The sequence below is a fragment of the Fusarium keratoplasticum genome, chromosome 1 (assembly GCF_025433545.1).
Source record: "Fusarium keratoplasticum isolate Fu6.1 chromosome 1, whole genome shotgun sequence".
NCBI lineage: Eukaryota > Fungi > Ascomycota > Sordariomycetes > Hypocreales > Nectriaceae > Fusarium > Fusarium keratoplasticum.
Window position 1 is genome coordinate 5,514,867 of NC_070529.1, and position 12,896 is coordinate 5,527,762.

At 52.5% G+C, this 12,896-nt stretch overlaps 5 protein-coding genes across 5 annotated transcripts; 4 read left to right on the forward strand and 1 right to left on the reverse strand.

The window, feature by feature from the left end:
* Positions 1-1,469: 1,469 nt before the first annotated feature.
* NCS57_00164600 (Aldehyde dehydrogenase) lies at positions 1,470-3,073 on the forward strand (the record flags this gene model as incomplete). Its single annotated transcript, XM_053051703.1, has 3 exons — positions 1,470-1,534; positions 1,607-2,006; positions 2,057-3,073. 3 exons carry the CDS (start codon positions 1,470-1,472, stop codon positions 3,071-3,073), a joined length of 1,482 nt encoding a protein of 493 aa, XP_052920218.1.
* A 781-nt stretch (positions 3,074-3,854) lies between these two features.
* Positions 3,855-4,568, forward strand: NCS57_00164700 (HTH araC/xylS-type domain-containing protein; the record flags this gene model as incomplete). The annotated part of the gene is made up of 1 exon (XM_053051704.1): positions 3,855-4,568. One exon carries the CDS (start codon positions 3,855-3,857, stop codon positions 4,566-4,568), a length of 714 nt encoding a protein of 237 aa, XP_052920219.1.
* Positions 4,569-5,772: 1,204 nt separating this feature from the next.
* NCS57_00164800 (uncharacterized protein) lies at positions 5,773-7,997 on the forward strand (the record flags this gene model as incomplete). Its single annotated transcript, XM_053051705.1, has 2 exons — positions 5,773-5,964; positions 6,018-7,997. The coding sequence occupies 2 exons, from the start codon at positions 5,773-5,775 to the stop codon at positions 7,995-7,997; spliced, it is 2,172 nt and encodes a 723-aa protein (XP_052920220.1).
* Positions 7,998-8,595: 598 nt separating this feature from the next.
* NCS57_00164900 (uncharacterized protein) lies at positions 8,596-9,649 on the forward strand (the record flags this gene model as incomplete). The annotated part of the gene is made up of 3 exons (XM_053051706.1): positions 8,596-8,704; positions 8,752-8,931; positions 8,985-9,649. The coding sequence occupies 3 exons, from the start codon at positions 8,596-8,598 to the stop codon at positions 9,647-9,649; spliced, it is 954 nt and encodes a 317-aa protein (XP_052920221.1).
* Positions 9,650-10,089: 440 nt separating this feature from the next.
* NCS57_00165000 (uncharacterized protein) lies at positions 10,090-12,762 on the reverse strand (the record flags this gene model as incomplete). The annotated part of the gene is made up of 1 exon (XM_053051707.1): positions 10,090-12,762. The coding sequence occupies one exon, from the start codon at positions 12,760-12,762 to the stop codon at positions 10,090-10,092; it is 2,673 nt and encodes an 890-aa protein (XP_052920222.1).
* Between the last annotated feature and the right edge of the window lie 134 nt (positions 12,763-12,896).

Below are 12,896 nucleotides of genomic sequence, written 5' to 3' on the forward strand. Positions count from 1 at the left end.
AGGCTTGGAGGGCATGCATATCCGTAGAATGAGCACCATTCAGGAGCGTTGACTGAGAGTCTGATTTCACTTGGCATGAGCACAGCCAACCTGTCATGGCTGAGTAAGGCACGCACACATGCAAGCAAGGCAGAGTAGAGTATTTGCCTTAGCACGCAGTCATAAAAAAAAACATGAGACACTGAGTCAATAATCTCGGGTTTTTAAGATAAGAAAAGGCCTTTAAATATAATAAATAAAATATTCAAAGATTTATGATATTATTTCTTATTATTATCTCTTAGTTAGCTCATAATTAGGCTATAAAGTGAATACTCTGTATTGACTTAACTCAGCGCAGCCGTCCTAGTGTCTCAAGTTTTTGTACGTCCGCGTGCTTAGGTAGACTACCACTAGCCATATTATTGCTTCCGCGTTACATGGGGACACTCCATTGACTGCGACCAGGTTGACCGCAGGCGAGTCAAGAATAAACGAGATAATACCTCTCGAACTCCTCAGAATGCTGTGACATGTAAGATAGGTAACATATCAAAAGCGCGGGAATTATCATAACAGACAATCTTCTAAAATTCTCTATTGCAACTTTTGCTCTAGTATTCCTGCCCTTGGAGCCCTCGGAGCACCTTAGAATGTGGTATTGTCTTTGTCCCATCTATATAGGCACACTATCTTGACCTTAGCACTAGGCAAGGTAGCAATAGGTAAAATAGCCAAGATTACTGGATAGTCTTCCTAGAATGCAACGCATTACTAATTCAGCCGGTTGCGTAAGTCGTCCTTGTTACTTGACTCGCCAATCAACGCTGCAACATGATCAACGCACATTCTTCGGACAGACGGCAGCTACTGGTTCAACCACCCACCCTGCTCATCAGATAAGTCGGATACGGTAGATTCTGTACAAGGACAGGGATTGTGCGCGATCTAAGGCGATACCGGCAGTCCGCAGTGGGGAGAGCCGTTTCGCGGCATCAGCTGATCAAAGCGAGTCCGTGGAGGCGAAACAAGACGCGGCCCCAATGCAAATAGACTCGCCTGGGCCCCTCAGAAACCTGGGGAAACGGATCAATGGCAGTCTGGTATACACATACGATGAGCCATCCGGCGTGGATCTTGCGGACGCGGGTCCGAGCTGCGGACCCGGTGTTGCGGACCCGGGCTTCCACCTTCTGTTGCAACATGGAATGTCGCTCGAGTGGATAGATCCGTGAGTTTCTCACTGGTGCTGACATATATCATCATCTACCTTGGTAGGTAGTATGCGATTAGGAGCCGGGATCTTACGTGTATCTGCCGGTCAAGTTCCGTTGGTGCGGCGAGATTGAGGGTTGCGAGAACGCTCACTCAACTATAAATGAGACCCATTCGGTCTTTCTTGGCGGGTCCTTGAGAAGATTTATATCAACCAACTTGGACTTGAGTCAAACCTATTCGATTATACCCCGACTCTACTCCAATCCATCACAATGGCTCCCCTGACTGTCAAGCTCGAAACCCCGGTCACCGGGCCATACGACCAACCCATTGGCCTGTCAGTCTATCTCCAGTCTATGGATATTTCCTAGGAAGCCCTCCTCGAAGAGCAATGACTCACCCACACTAGGTTCATCGATGGCGAATGGGTCGAGAGTGTCGACAAGAAGAAGTTCGAAGTCATTAACCCCTCGAACGAACAAGTCATCACTTCCGTCTACGAAGGAACCGAAAAGGATGTCGATCTCGCCGTAGCAGCTGCTCGAAAGGCATTCGAAACAACATGGAAGGACACGACGCCCGGTGAGAGGGCTCACCTTTTGTACAAGCTGGCCGACCTAGCCGAGAAGAACAAGGAGCTGCTCGCCGCTGTTGAATCGCTTGATAATGGCAAGTCGATCAACAACGCCCGCGGTGACGTGGACGCTGTTATCGGTTGTCTGAGATACTACGGCGGTTGGGCTGACAAGATCGAGGGTAAAACCATTGACATTGCCCCTGATATGTTTCACTATACACGATCCGAGCCTGTAGGTCACAGCCTTGGCGCATAGTCGTCCCATAACTAACAAGGTGGCAGATTGGCGTTTGTGGACAGATTATCCCTTGGAACTTTCCTCTTCTTATGCTGTCCTGGAAGATTGGTCCTGCCCTGGCAACTGGCAATACCATCGTGATGAAGACTGCCGAGCAAACTCCCTTGTCTGGACTAGTCTTTACGGAATTCATCAAGGAAGCCGGGTTCCCCCCAGGTGTTTTCAACCTGGTGAACGGTCTCGGTAGAGTTGCCGGCGCAGCCATTTCGTCTCACATGGATATCGACAAGGTCGCCTTCACCGGATCAACCCTGGTTGGTCGCCAGATCATGAAGGCGGCCGCCGACTCCAACCTGAAGAAGGTGACTCTTGAGCTGGGCGGCAAGTCGCCCAACATCGTCTTCAACGATGCCAACATCGAAGATGCCGTCGAATGGGTCAACTTTGGAATCTATTTCAACCACGGCCAAATCTGCTGCGCCGGCAGCCGAATTCTGGTGCAAGAAGGTATTTACGACAAGTTTATCGAGGCGTTCAAGAAGCGGGCAGAGGAGAACAAGGTCGGAGACCCATTCCATGAGGAAACTTTCCAGGGCCCTCTCGTCAGCGGTCTGCAATATGAGCGTGTCATGAGCTATATCGATACTGGCAAGGCAGAAGGCGCCACGGTTCTCACAGGGGGTGGCCGTCACGGAGATAAGGGCTACTTTATTGAGCCAACAATCTTCACCGACGTTCGACCCGACATGAAGATCATGAGAGAAGAAATTTTTGGCCCCGTTTGCGCTATTGCAAAGTTCAAGGACGAGGAGGAGGCTCTGAAGCTCGCCCACGATACCCAATATGGCCTCGCCGCCGCCGTTCACACCCAGAGCCTGAGCACCGCCATCCGGTTCTCCAACTCTCTGGACGCTGGCACCATCTGGGTCAACTGTTACAATCTCCTTCATCATGCAGTCCCATTCGGTGGTTACCATGAATCTGGAATCGGCCGGGAACTTGGAGAGGCTGCGCTCGCCAACTACACACAGAGCAAGTCTGTTGCTATTCGGCTGTCATGAGGGATCTAGATACCCAAACAAAGAATGAAGTAAATTTGAAGCAAGGCTTTGAGTTGATACCTGTTCGTGAAACTTGTCCTTTCGCAGAGTGTTGTTCTGTACCAAGCTGTCTGGCGATGTCGCCTGGTAAGGTCTCATGATCTCCATGATGTCCTCCTTTTCAGTCTTGCAGCGCTGTTTTCTATACGCTATGAGTAGCACGTGATCATCCATGAGAGTCTTCTCAGTAGAAAGGGAGCTTGGGTAATATGTTATGAGTAAAAGAGCGATAACGAGGAGCACTGTGTTTGGTAAATGACTGGATTACGCGGTACAGGGATGGATGTTCTCTTGGAGGAACACTCAGTCTCTGCAACACTGTAGTTTCCAAGATAAAACATCCCGGAAGGATAAACTAACAATTTATCTATGGTAGGTCGTTGGGTGAGTTTCTAAGCTGGATTTGTTGTTGATGGCCCCCGACTCAATTAGCACAATGATGATGCTTGAGAGGTTGTGGTACTAGATCACAACAAATCCTTCAGCATTCCCCTATCCAACTGTCTATAATATCCAAATGCAGGAGACTGATCTTAATATTTTACAGCTTCATCGTATGTAAATATTCAATCTCATTCAGTTGCACGCGATTCAACATTCACAAAGAGGCGATGAACGTTAGGGTAGGCTTCGCGTCATTGGTCATATTGGAAGCAACGACCCACTTTTCCTTCCCGTCATCACCAGAGATGCCTCCCTACCTACTCAACTTCATCTTTTGCAACTAACATCTCAACTCAAAATGATATTCTCATTCATCGAAACTACTGATATGGCCGAGGTCCAGAGCCTCTCACCTATTATTTCTCTCTTTGAGGACGACGAGTCTCGCTGGCAGGCTGTCGTCTCCCGCAACGCCAACGCCGACGGCTTCTTCGTATACGCTGTACGCACAACAAAGATATTCTGCCGTCCTATCTGCAAAGCTCGTCTCGCCCGCCGCGCCAATGTATCCTTCTTTGCGACTGGGATCGACGCCCAGGAGGCTGGCTTCCGGGCTTGCAAACGGTGTAAGCCAGAAGTGGCGGGGCTCATGCCTGAGGAGGCGGCAGTGCGAAAGATCCGCGACTTTGTGCAACAGCGTGCTGAAAAGAAGGACGATATGGAGGCTAGGCTAAGCTTGAGTCAGATGGCTAAGCAGACCGGGCTCTCCAAGTGGCACTTCCACCGAGTCTTCAAGAAGTGTGTCGGAGTGACGCCGACAGAGTACCTGCGAGTACAACGCCAGGGTCAGCAGGCCCAAGAATCATTGCCAGATGGAGAAACAAGTTGGTTTGATAGCCTGGACATGCGAAGCCTTGAATGCGACTTTGATTTCTCATCTTGGGACGGATCTGTTGCTGGCTCTGGGCTGTCGAGTACAGAAACGCCGCCAGCAGCCGCCAGCAGGGATAGTCCTTTCTCGATTGACGACTTATTGGTCTGGCCTGAAGAAAGAAACGAACCGCCTGAGTGAACAAGCTTTCATGTCACAACTTCAAGCATCTCGTCTTCCGCCTTGGCTCGTTAAGCGGGCTGACATCTACCGCCTTGTTGGCTGATGGCGCACCTTGGCATGGGCTTGGCTCTGAGCGTTCATAACCCCGAATCACATATTCCTACCTATATGAGAGTCGGCTATTGAAAATAGCAGCGCTTTCGGTTACGGCGAGTCGCCCGTATCACCGTTGGCGACCCAAACCAGGGTGGTTTCGACCATGTCTCAGCGCCCCGTGCCCCTTGTTTGATCTACGACTTCAGGCTAAGCGACCATTAATCGAAACTCCCAAAAAACCGGAAGCCTTCTGTTCCGACAACAACAAGCGAGCTAGAATTCAACTGTCGCTCTAAGCTCTCAATATTCACCCAGCCTCGCTCTTTTTACCATGGCCATCTGTTGGGCTGACTTCATTGGGTTCGCCCACTTCTGCGCTGGAAGCTAAATCGCGATTAAATGGAAGCACCTAGTCTATGACATCAAGCGAGAATAAAAGTCACTCTCTGAAAAATGAACGAGTATGAGCCTTTGCTCCGACTCTACCGGTCTCTCCGGGTACTATGGGGTATCCGAGTTCTGACGAGGAGACGGGATCTACGCATCCGAGACCTCCGATGCTTCGGACGTCCGTGGTGAACTGGATGGAACACGGGGCCCGAGTTCTTGTCAAGGCTAAGCCAATTGGGGACTTCGGACAGTCTCATCAAACCCCAAACCGTCAACTAACACCAACATGACCAACATCTTGAAGCATTGCATGCAACCCCAGGTTGTTTACGCGCTAGGAGGAGCCTCATAGCTTACCAACTTTGCCTCCTCTAGAAACTACGCCGCAGCAGAGGCTGTATGATCGTCACCGTGAAGCTCAAGCTCAAAGCTTAGCTTGTGTCATCTCGAGTTTATCCTAATTTAGCTACACGCTCATGATGAAGTTTGATGGTATATAACCAGTCTCGTCCCGTCTCCAAGAACCTTCTCTCTCATCATCTTCTACACAAGCCTCTTCCTCTTACCCCTCCTTCTTATTTCCTTTCTCTATTTGCAGTTCTGTGAACGCATTCGTTTCAACCACTCCTTTCTTCTTCAAGTCTATTCTTCTGTACCGCTGGCTGGTTTTTTGGTTACTTCCCTTGTTAATAACAAACCACACCAACCAACGTTCAGTCTTTTGAAACTATTCACGATGGCTCTTTCCAAGGCACTCAGTCTTTCCATCCTGTTGGCTTACGCCGAGGCCCGTTTTGGCCAGGAGCAGGTGCCTGTTGCTGCAGTCCAGGCACTCGGCGATGCTGGCTTCGGTGATCCTGGTGTTGCTGCCACCATTGCTGGTAGCATTCCAGGTTCCCTCCTTGCCGCTGCTAGCCCTTGCCAGAAGGTAATGAGATGTTAGCATCTGTCTAGAGATAACTAACTAACCTGTTCTTCTAGCTTACTATTGCCGACCAAATCATCTCCGAGCTGGGAACTGACCAGCAAGTCATTGACGCTGCGATTGGCCTCGTCGCTGCTGAGACCAACTTCAACCCTTTCGCCGTCGACGTGCCATTCGTGTGCGCCGACCCCAGCCTTCCTGCGACTGCTGAGCTCCGAGGCATCGTCCCCCTTGTTGACCCGGCTGTTGGTGGCTCAGATGTTGAGAATGCCAACTCTGCAACCTCGAAGCAGACGCCTTTTGACGCCACGGGCCTGTCTCAGGCTGAAGTCATGATTGCTCAGGGCTTTGGCAACTTCACCGCCGTTGGTGCCGATGGACAGCAGGTCGCACTTGACGGACAGGACGGAGCTGGAGCCGGAGCCGGTGCTGGAGCCGGTGCAGGCGGTGCTGGTGCCGGTGCCGGTGACGGTGCTGCCGACGACGGCGCTGCCAATGATGGTGCCAATGATGGTGCCAATGATGGTGCTGCTGGTGGCGATGACGCTGCCGCTGGTGACGACGCTGCTGCTGGTGATGATGCCGCTGCCGGTGACGGTGCTGCCGGTGGCGATGCTGGAGGCGCTGCTGGAGACAACGAGGACTGCGACGACACTCCGGCTGGTGTTCTCCCCCCTAATAACAACAGCACTGCCGGAGTCGGAGCTGGAGCTGGAGCTGGAGCCGACAATGCCGCTCCCAGCAACGGTACCCTCCCAGACGGAGCTGGAAACAACGATCAAGGCAATGACGATGGTCAGGATGATGCTGATCAAGACGACGGCGCCGACGATGCCAACGATGCCGAAGATGATGATACCGAGGATGACAACGATGACAATGGTCGTCACCGAGGCTCTGGTCGTGGAGGAAGGCTACGACAGGCACTTGGTCGTCTTCGGGGAGCCAACCGGGGAGCCAACCGGGCCCAACGAGGGGGAAATGACAACCAACAAAACGACGACAACGATAACGGCAACGACAACGCTGCTGGCGATGACGCTGCTGCTGGAGATGATGCCGCTGCCGGTGACGACGCCGCTGGAGATGACGCTGCCGCCGGAGATGATGCCGCAGCTGGTGATGACGCTGCTGCCGATGACGATGATGCTGCCGGAGATGATGCTGCCGCCGGAGATGATGCCGCAGCTGGTGATGACGCTGCCGCTGGAGACGATGCTGCTGCCGGCGATGCTGCCAAGGGAGGAAATAACCAGAACGGAGGCGCCAACAATGGAAACGCCAACAACGGAACCGAGGCGGACGGAGCCGCGTGCAACAACCAGGGCAATAACCAGGGCAACAACGGCCAGGGCAACGGAGCTGATAATGCTGCTGGTGACGACGCCGCTGGTGGTGATAATGCCAACAACGGAGGCAACAACCAGGGCAATGCTGGAGACGATGCTGCCAACGGCGATGATCAGGGCAACCAAGATGGCGCTGCCGGTGACGACCAGAACGGCCAGGATGGCCAGGACGGAAACCAGGGCAATGGTCAAGGAAATGCCGGCAATGCTGGTGATAACCAGAACCAGGATGGCAACAACCAAGGCGGTAACAACCAGGGCAACGCTGGTAACGCCGGCGATGACCAGAACCAGGACGATAACGCTGGAGGCGCCGATCAGGGCCAGGGCGGCGCTGATGATGGTGCCGCTGGAGGAGCCAACGGTGATCTCGACTTTGGTGTCTGCCAGCCCACAATGGCACGAATCGGCGGTCTCAATGGCCGACCAGCCGACGAGTTCACCTTCATCCCCCAGGATCCTTTGGTGGCTGAGGGCCAGCAGGAGGCGCTGAACCCCAACATCATCACCAACCGCATCTGCGATCAGCTCACCAACGTCTGCAACGCCAACGATGCTGCAAAGGCTGCTTGCGAGTCGGCCAAGGCCGAGATCGAGGCTCTGGGCACTCGTGATCAGAGCACAGCTGACACATGGAACGCTCTTCTGGGCTTTGCCGGTGTCGACTCGACCCAGCAGGTTGTTTAATAAGAAGAAGAAGAAAAGAGGAGTAGCATGCTGGTCATGATTGGAGTTGATAGTATTGACATGTACTTACTTAGTCAAGGTGGTTGAATACATAGTTTGGCTTTAGCGCCAAGGTTAAACATAAGCTTATCCCTTTTGTCATCATCGAGATTCAATGTGAATACGCAGCTGAAAACTCCCTCGCATTTTTCTCCCGACTTGACGGGAAAAAAAAAAACGCCTCGTGATGGTCATTCTCCCCTTGTCCCTGTCTATCATTATCCCTCTCGGGCATAGAACTCCCTTACTTAACGTTTCAACTTGTATCCCCCCTGCCAGCTGGACTGCGCCCGCGGTTGCGCATCAAATCAGATGACTTTCGTGACGCCTTATGCACGTTTTCCCCTGCAGGAGTCAAAAGGATCGACGTTTTTCTCCTTCTGTCGTATAAGTGTTTATAACGCCACGAAGCATGCAGAGATCCTAGGTGAATTAGAATACGTAGTCGGTAAAAAGATGAGGACTATTTGATCGAAGGTATCCCAGAGATGCCAAACTCTCGTTCCTAACTGTTTCTCAACATCACACACTCTGTTAGTACTTTGAAGCGACATACACCATGTTTGACAAGCCCAGAAAGAAGAGAACTTGGGGAGAGTTGTTTGCCCACCAGCTGGGCTGGGGAGAGTCCAGGGGCCTTAGCATCTGGTTCATGATCTCCATCCTTCGTATGTTATCCGTCCGTTCTCAGTGCTCCTCTTCTGACAATAACTAGTCGGTCTGGTTGCAAACTTTGTCATCCTCGTCGGATGCATGTCTCCTGCCACCCAGTCTATCTACCTGTTCCGCGTCAGTAGCCAGGACCTCATCGATGCTGCCACGAACACAACTCGAGTGTCGGCCAAGGATCTCCGTATCGATGAGCTGCCGAACCACTGGTACTGGGGTCTCTCTGGTTTGTAACCTCCATAAAAGCGACAATGCACTCTCTGACTTTGGTCTGAATAGGCGTCTGTGTAATCTATCCCAACGAAAAGACTCCAACCTGCCAACGCTCCTTTCCACCCACAATGACCATCGAGGACATGATCACCTTTGCCGTCAAGACCAAGATGTCCGACAACGCTTCTGAATCAGCCATTGCCAAACATATCAAGCCTTGGACAAATGCCCTATCCCAAGTCAAAGATGATCTCCCCTCATCTTCCCGCCCCGAGTCACTCCTCAAGGGCGCAGTCGCTCTGTCCCTCATCTCGACACTCCTCTCATTCCTCGTCCTCCCGCTGGCCGTCCTCTCGCTGAGCACTCTCCGCGGCAGGCTTCAGCGCTGGGTCTACTACTGCATCGCCATGGTGGACACGATGGCTTTTCTCGGTGCAGGAATCCTCGTCATCTACGCTATGAATGACGGTCCTCGCTCGTTGATCCAGTTGTCTGGCATTGACCAGGGGAATGAGCGAACATTTATAGGCCCTGGCTTCTATGTTCTGTTTGCTGGTGTCTTGTTCAAGCTCATCTCCATCGGCATATTCTTCTCCATTGCCTTCATCATTGTCATAATGATCGTCTTTGCCATCATTGCTTGCATCTCAGAGGCAATCGATGGTGATTCAAGCAGCGGAAGCAAGGAAATTGTGGTTATTGAAGTCCCAAGATATGACGAAGAGAAGTGATGGAAACCTGGGCTCGTATCATGGGAGGTGCTCAACTTGTAAGATAGGCAAGCAAGAAGCGCTGGTCATTAACTAACAACAAATACCTATTGCTGCGAGTAAACGTTACGCTTTATCACTTCTGTCTCTTCTGCATCACCGTCTTAGACCCAGGACACGGGGTCGATTATAACTTGAGGTAGCCTTCCCTCGTCCCTTTCCTCATCACTGAAATCGGCAATGAAGCCTTCCATTTCTTCGTCGCTCTCATCATCACTTTCATCAACGACTATATAAACGAGTTCAAAACCATTAAACCAATGAGTTTCATAACCATCCTCTTCCTCTTCTTCTTCGCCCGGTAGTGGACGAAAAATAGGCGGCGCATATGGAATAATCCGCTTACCACAAAGCGGTAGCATGGTGGTACGCTCAGCAGCTCCGCGATAGTAGTCCGCCTCCTAAGGAATGCAAAAATCAATCCAACTTCCGAGATAGTCCAGTCGGTTGCCCTGGTGTTCCTGGCTCTTGTATATGGCCTCGAATTCATCAAAGCTCAGCTTGCCCCAGCCGCCCCTCTTAATCGCTTGGGCCTCTGCCAGGCTGAGCCACTTCCAGTGCCGTAGTGTCATTGGCGTAGGGGCACTTTCTGTACCCGTGCCGGCTCTTTCACCATGTTCCTCCTCTGAGGTCTCGGTTAAGACGGGTTGCGTAATGGGATACCATGTACGTCTTGGTAAATCATCAGCTTCCCCCAGAGTGTTGGGCCTGAACTGCGGAAGAGTTGGGTCTCGGTAGTCAGGGGATGTGAAGATTGCATCGGTGTCGGCTTTAGGCGTGGGCTCTGCAGGCGCATCCTCTCGCAGGATTTCCACCGTAGTCTCGATTTCCACGGCATTCCGGCCCTCGGGCATGGCAATGGTGTAACCGCTTTCAGACAACAGCTCTTCAAGGGTCTTATCCGTGGCTGGCCTGATAATGGTATCTCTATCGCCTGTGGATAGCTTTGCGCCGTCCTCGTCATTGAGCTCCATCGTGTCGAGCACCTCCTTGTACCTTTCTCTCTGCTCTTTGGTCTCGGCAGCATGCACAGCAACATCCTCTGCTGGCTTGAAGATGGTATCGAGTAGTTCGTTGAAGGCATGTTGGGTAACTTGGTAAAGGATCTCCTTGCCAGCATCGTGTTCAGCCTCGGGCATCCTCCAGCGCGGAATGTGCTCCGAGGGGCTGCTTGGAGAGGTAGACTTGCTCGATTCGCCCGCGTTGCCATTGGCAAATCGAACTTTGGAGCTTGTCGGTGTTGTAGGTGAGCTGGTTTCGCCATCGGTACTAGCCCTCTCATCCATCCGGCGAAGGTCCATGAGAATATCCTCGCTCTCGGGCCAGTCATCGGGAGCAAATCCTCCCTCTTCCTCATCGAGGTAGAACTGACGTCTCATCCATCGATCATGCAACGCTTTCCGCGCCATGTCTCTCTTCTTCCTTTCAAGCTTGGGTAGCTTGCTTCGATATTCAGCAGCCATTTCGGCCCTGGCCTCGCTCTCTGTCTGTGACGGGCCTGCATTATCATCGCCTCCGTTTTCATTTGCGCCAGCACGTCTGTTCCTGACGTTGCCGTCGTCATCTTCATCATCATCGCTTGGCTCCTCAATCTCCAGATTCGTATTGTCCAGCACGAGTCCTGGCAACTCATCCAGTGTTGTTGGAGGCTCCATTAGCGTAACCCAGTACGTGCGATCTGCCTCGCTCGCAGTCCGCATTGTTCGCCAGTTACTATCAGTATCGCTCCGTGTGATATATCGTCTTCGAGAGGGAGGGTCGGTGTCACAGGCAAACAGGGTGGTCAACATGTCGCCCCGTGTCGCTGTGTCCTCCCCGTTCTCGGCAACAACACCCTCATGCCCGTCCGCAATTTCCACACTCCCGTCACGATGGTACGTCTTGCCTTCATACCGGATACCTCCCTCTCCCGCTGGAACCCGTCCTTCGCGGCCAAACAGACTGCTAAGAGGTTGGCGACCAGTAACGAGTTGCAGAGCATCGGTACTAGCGAGTAGCTGGCCCTGAAGACCATCCAGAATATCCTTATGCATCTGTTTGTACAGAACGTAGTATGCGCGGAACATGCGCAAAAAGTCCTTTCGGTCAACATAACCATCGCCATCCAAGTCATAGCCAGCAAAAATCTTGCGTAGTTTGTCTTTTCGTTTCCTGTATGACAAGCCGTGTAGAAACTCAGTGAAGCCGATCAAATCATCATTGTTGGAGTCGTAGAAAGAGAACATGCGGTCATGGATGAGATTCGGAGCTGCATGGCGAGAGCCACCCAGAGGCACAAGGCAGCGCTCAAAGGTTTTGCGGTCCATGGCCAGACCAAGGTCGTCAGGGTCTTCTCTCCATTCCGTGTTAGCCATGAAGGTCCATTGCTCCCAGAATGCCTCGAGCTCTGGCCGTTCAAAACCCGTCTCCCGTGACAACTTGGGTATCAGTCCGCGCGGTAGGTTGCGCCTGCAAGTGTCAGGATCCCCAGTGTACCAGACCGGTTGCATCTGCCTGGGGGCAAAGGGCGGCGCCGGTGCGCGGATCTTGTAAAAGATGTGGGTTTTGATGTGGACGCCCTGGGCTTCGCAAGTTTCGCACAGATCAAAGTCGGCACAGTTTGCGCAACGATAACGCACTCCCCGGATGGGGACCATGCCGCAGGCGTTGCACTGACAGCCACGGTGCACGCAGCCGTTCCTCCGTGCGTTGTCTTCCGAAACACGGAACAGAAGATTCACAATGTTATGACCAGCTCGCTGGTTTGAAGGGAAGCCGCCTGGTTCATTCCACCATTCGTCCGTTCCGCCTTCCACCGTGGTCTCGGCGTCAACAGGCCGTACAGTATCGAGTTCGACATTCTCATCACCCGGGGGCTCCGAAGATGCGCTAGACTCGGAGGGGGCCCTAGCATGGCGATGACGGCGGCGTATGGCGTTGCTCCTGTGCAAACTGCCAGGGATGGCTTCGAATGTTGGCGATGTGCGGCTCTGATATGTGTAGTATCCTATTGAGGCAGCGGCGACAGCAGTCACAACCGCCACGGCCAGCCGCGGCCGGGTTATGCTCTCGACCGAAGGCGTGGGCAACCACATGGTGGGCTATATTATGTGTGTAGCATGATGGTGAAGCTAGGCGCGTCAGAGAAGCAGGGTCGCGGGGATGGCCGAGTGGTTATCGTATCGCGTGCGTAAGTGTAGTCGGTTGATAGCTAAAGACTCGATGACCG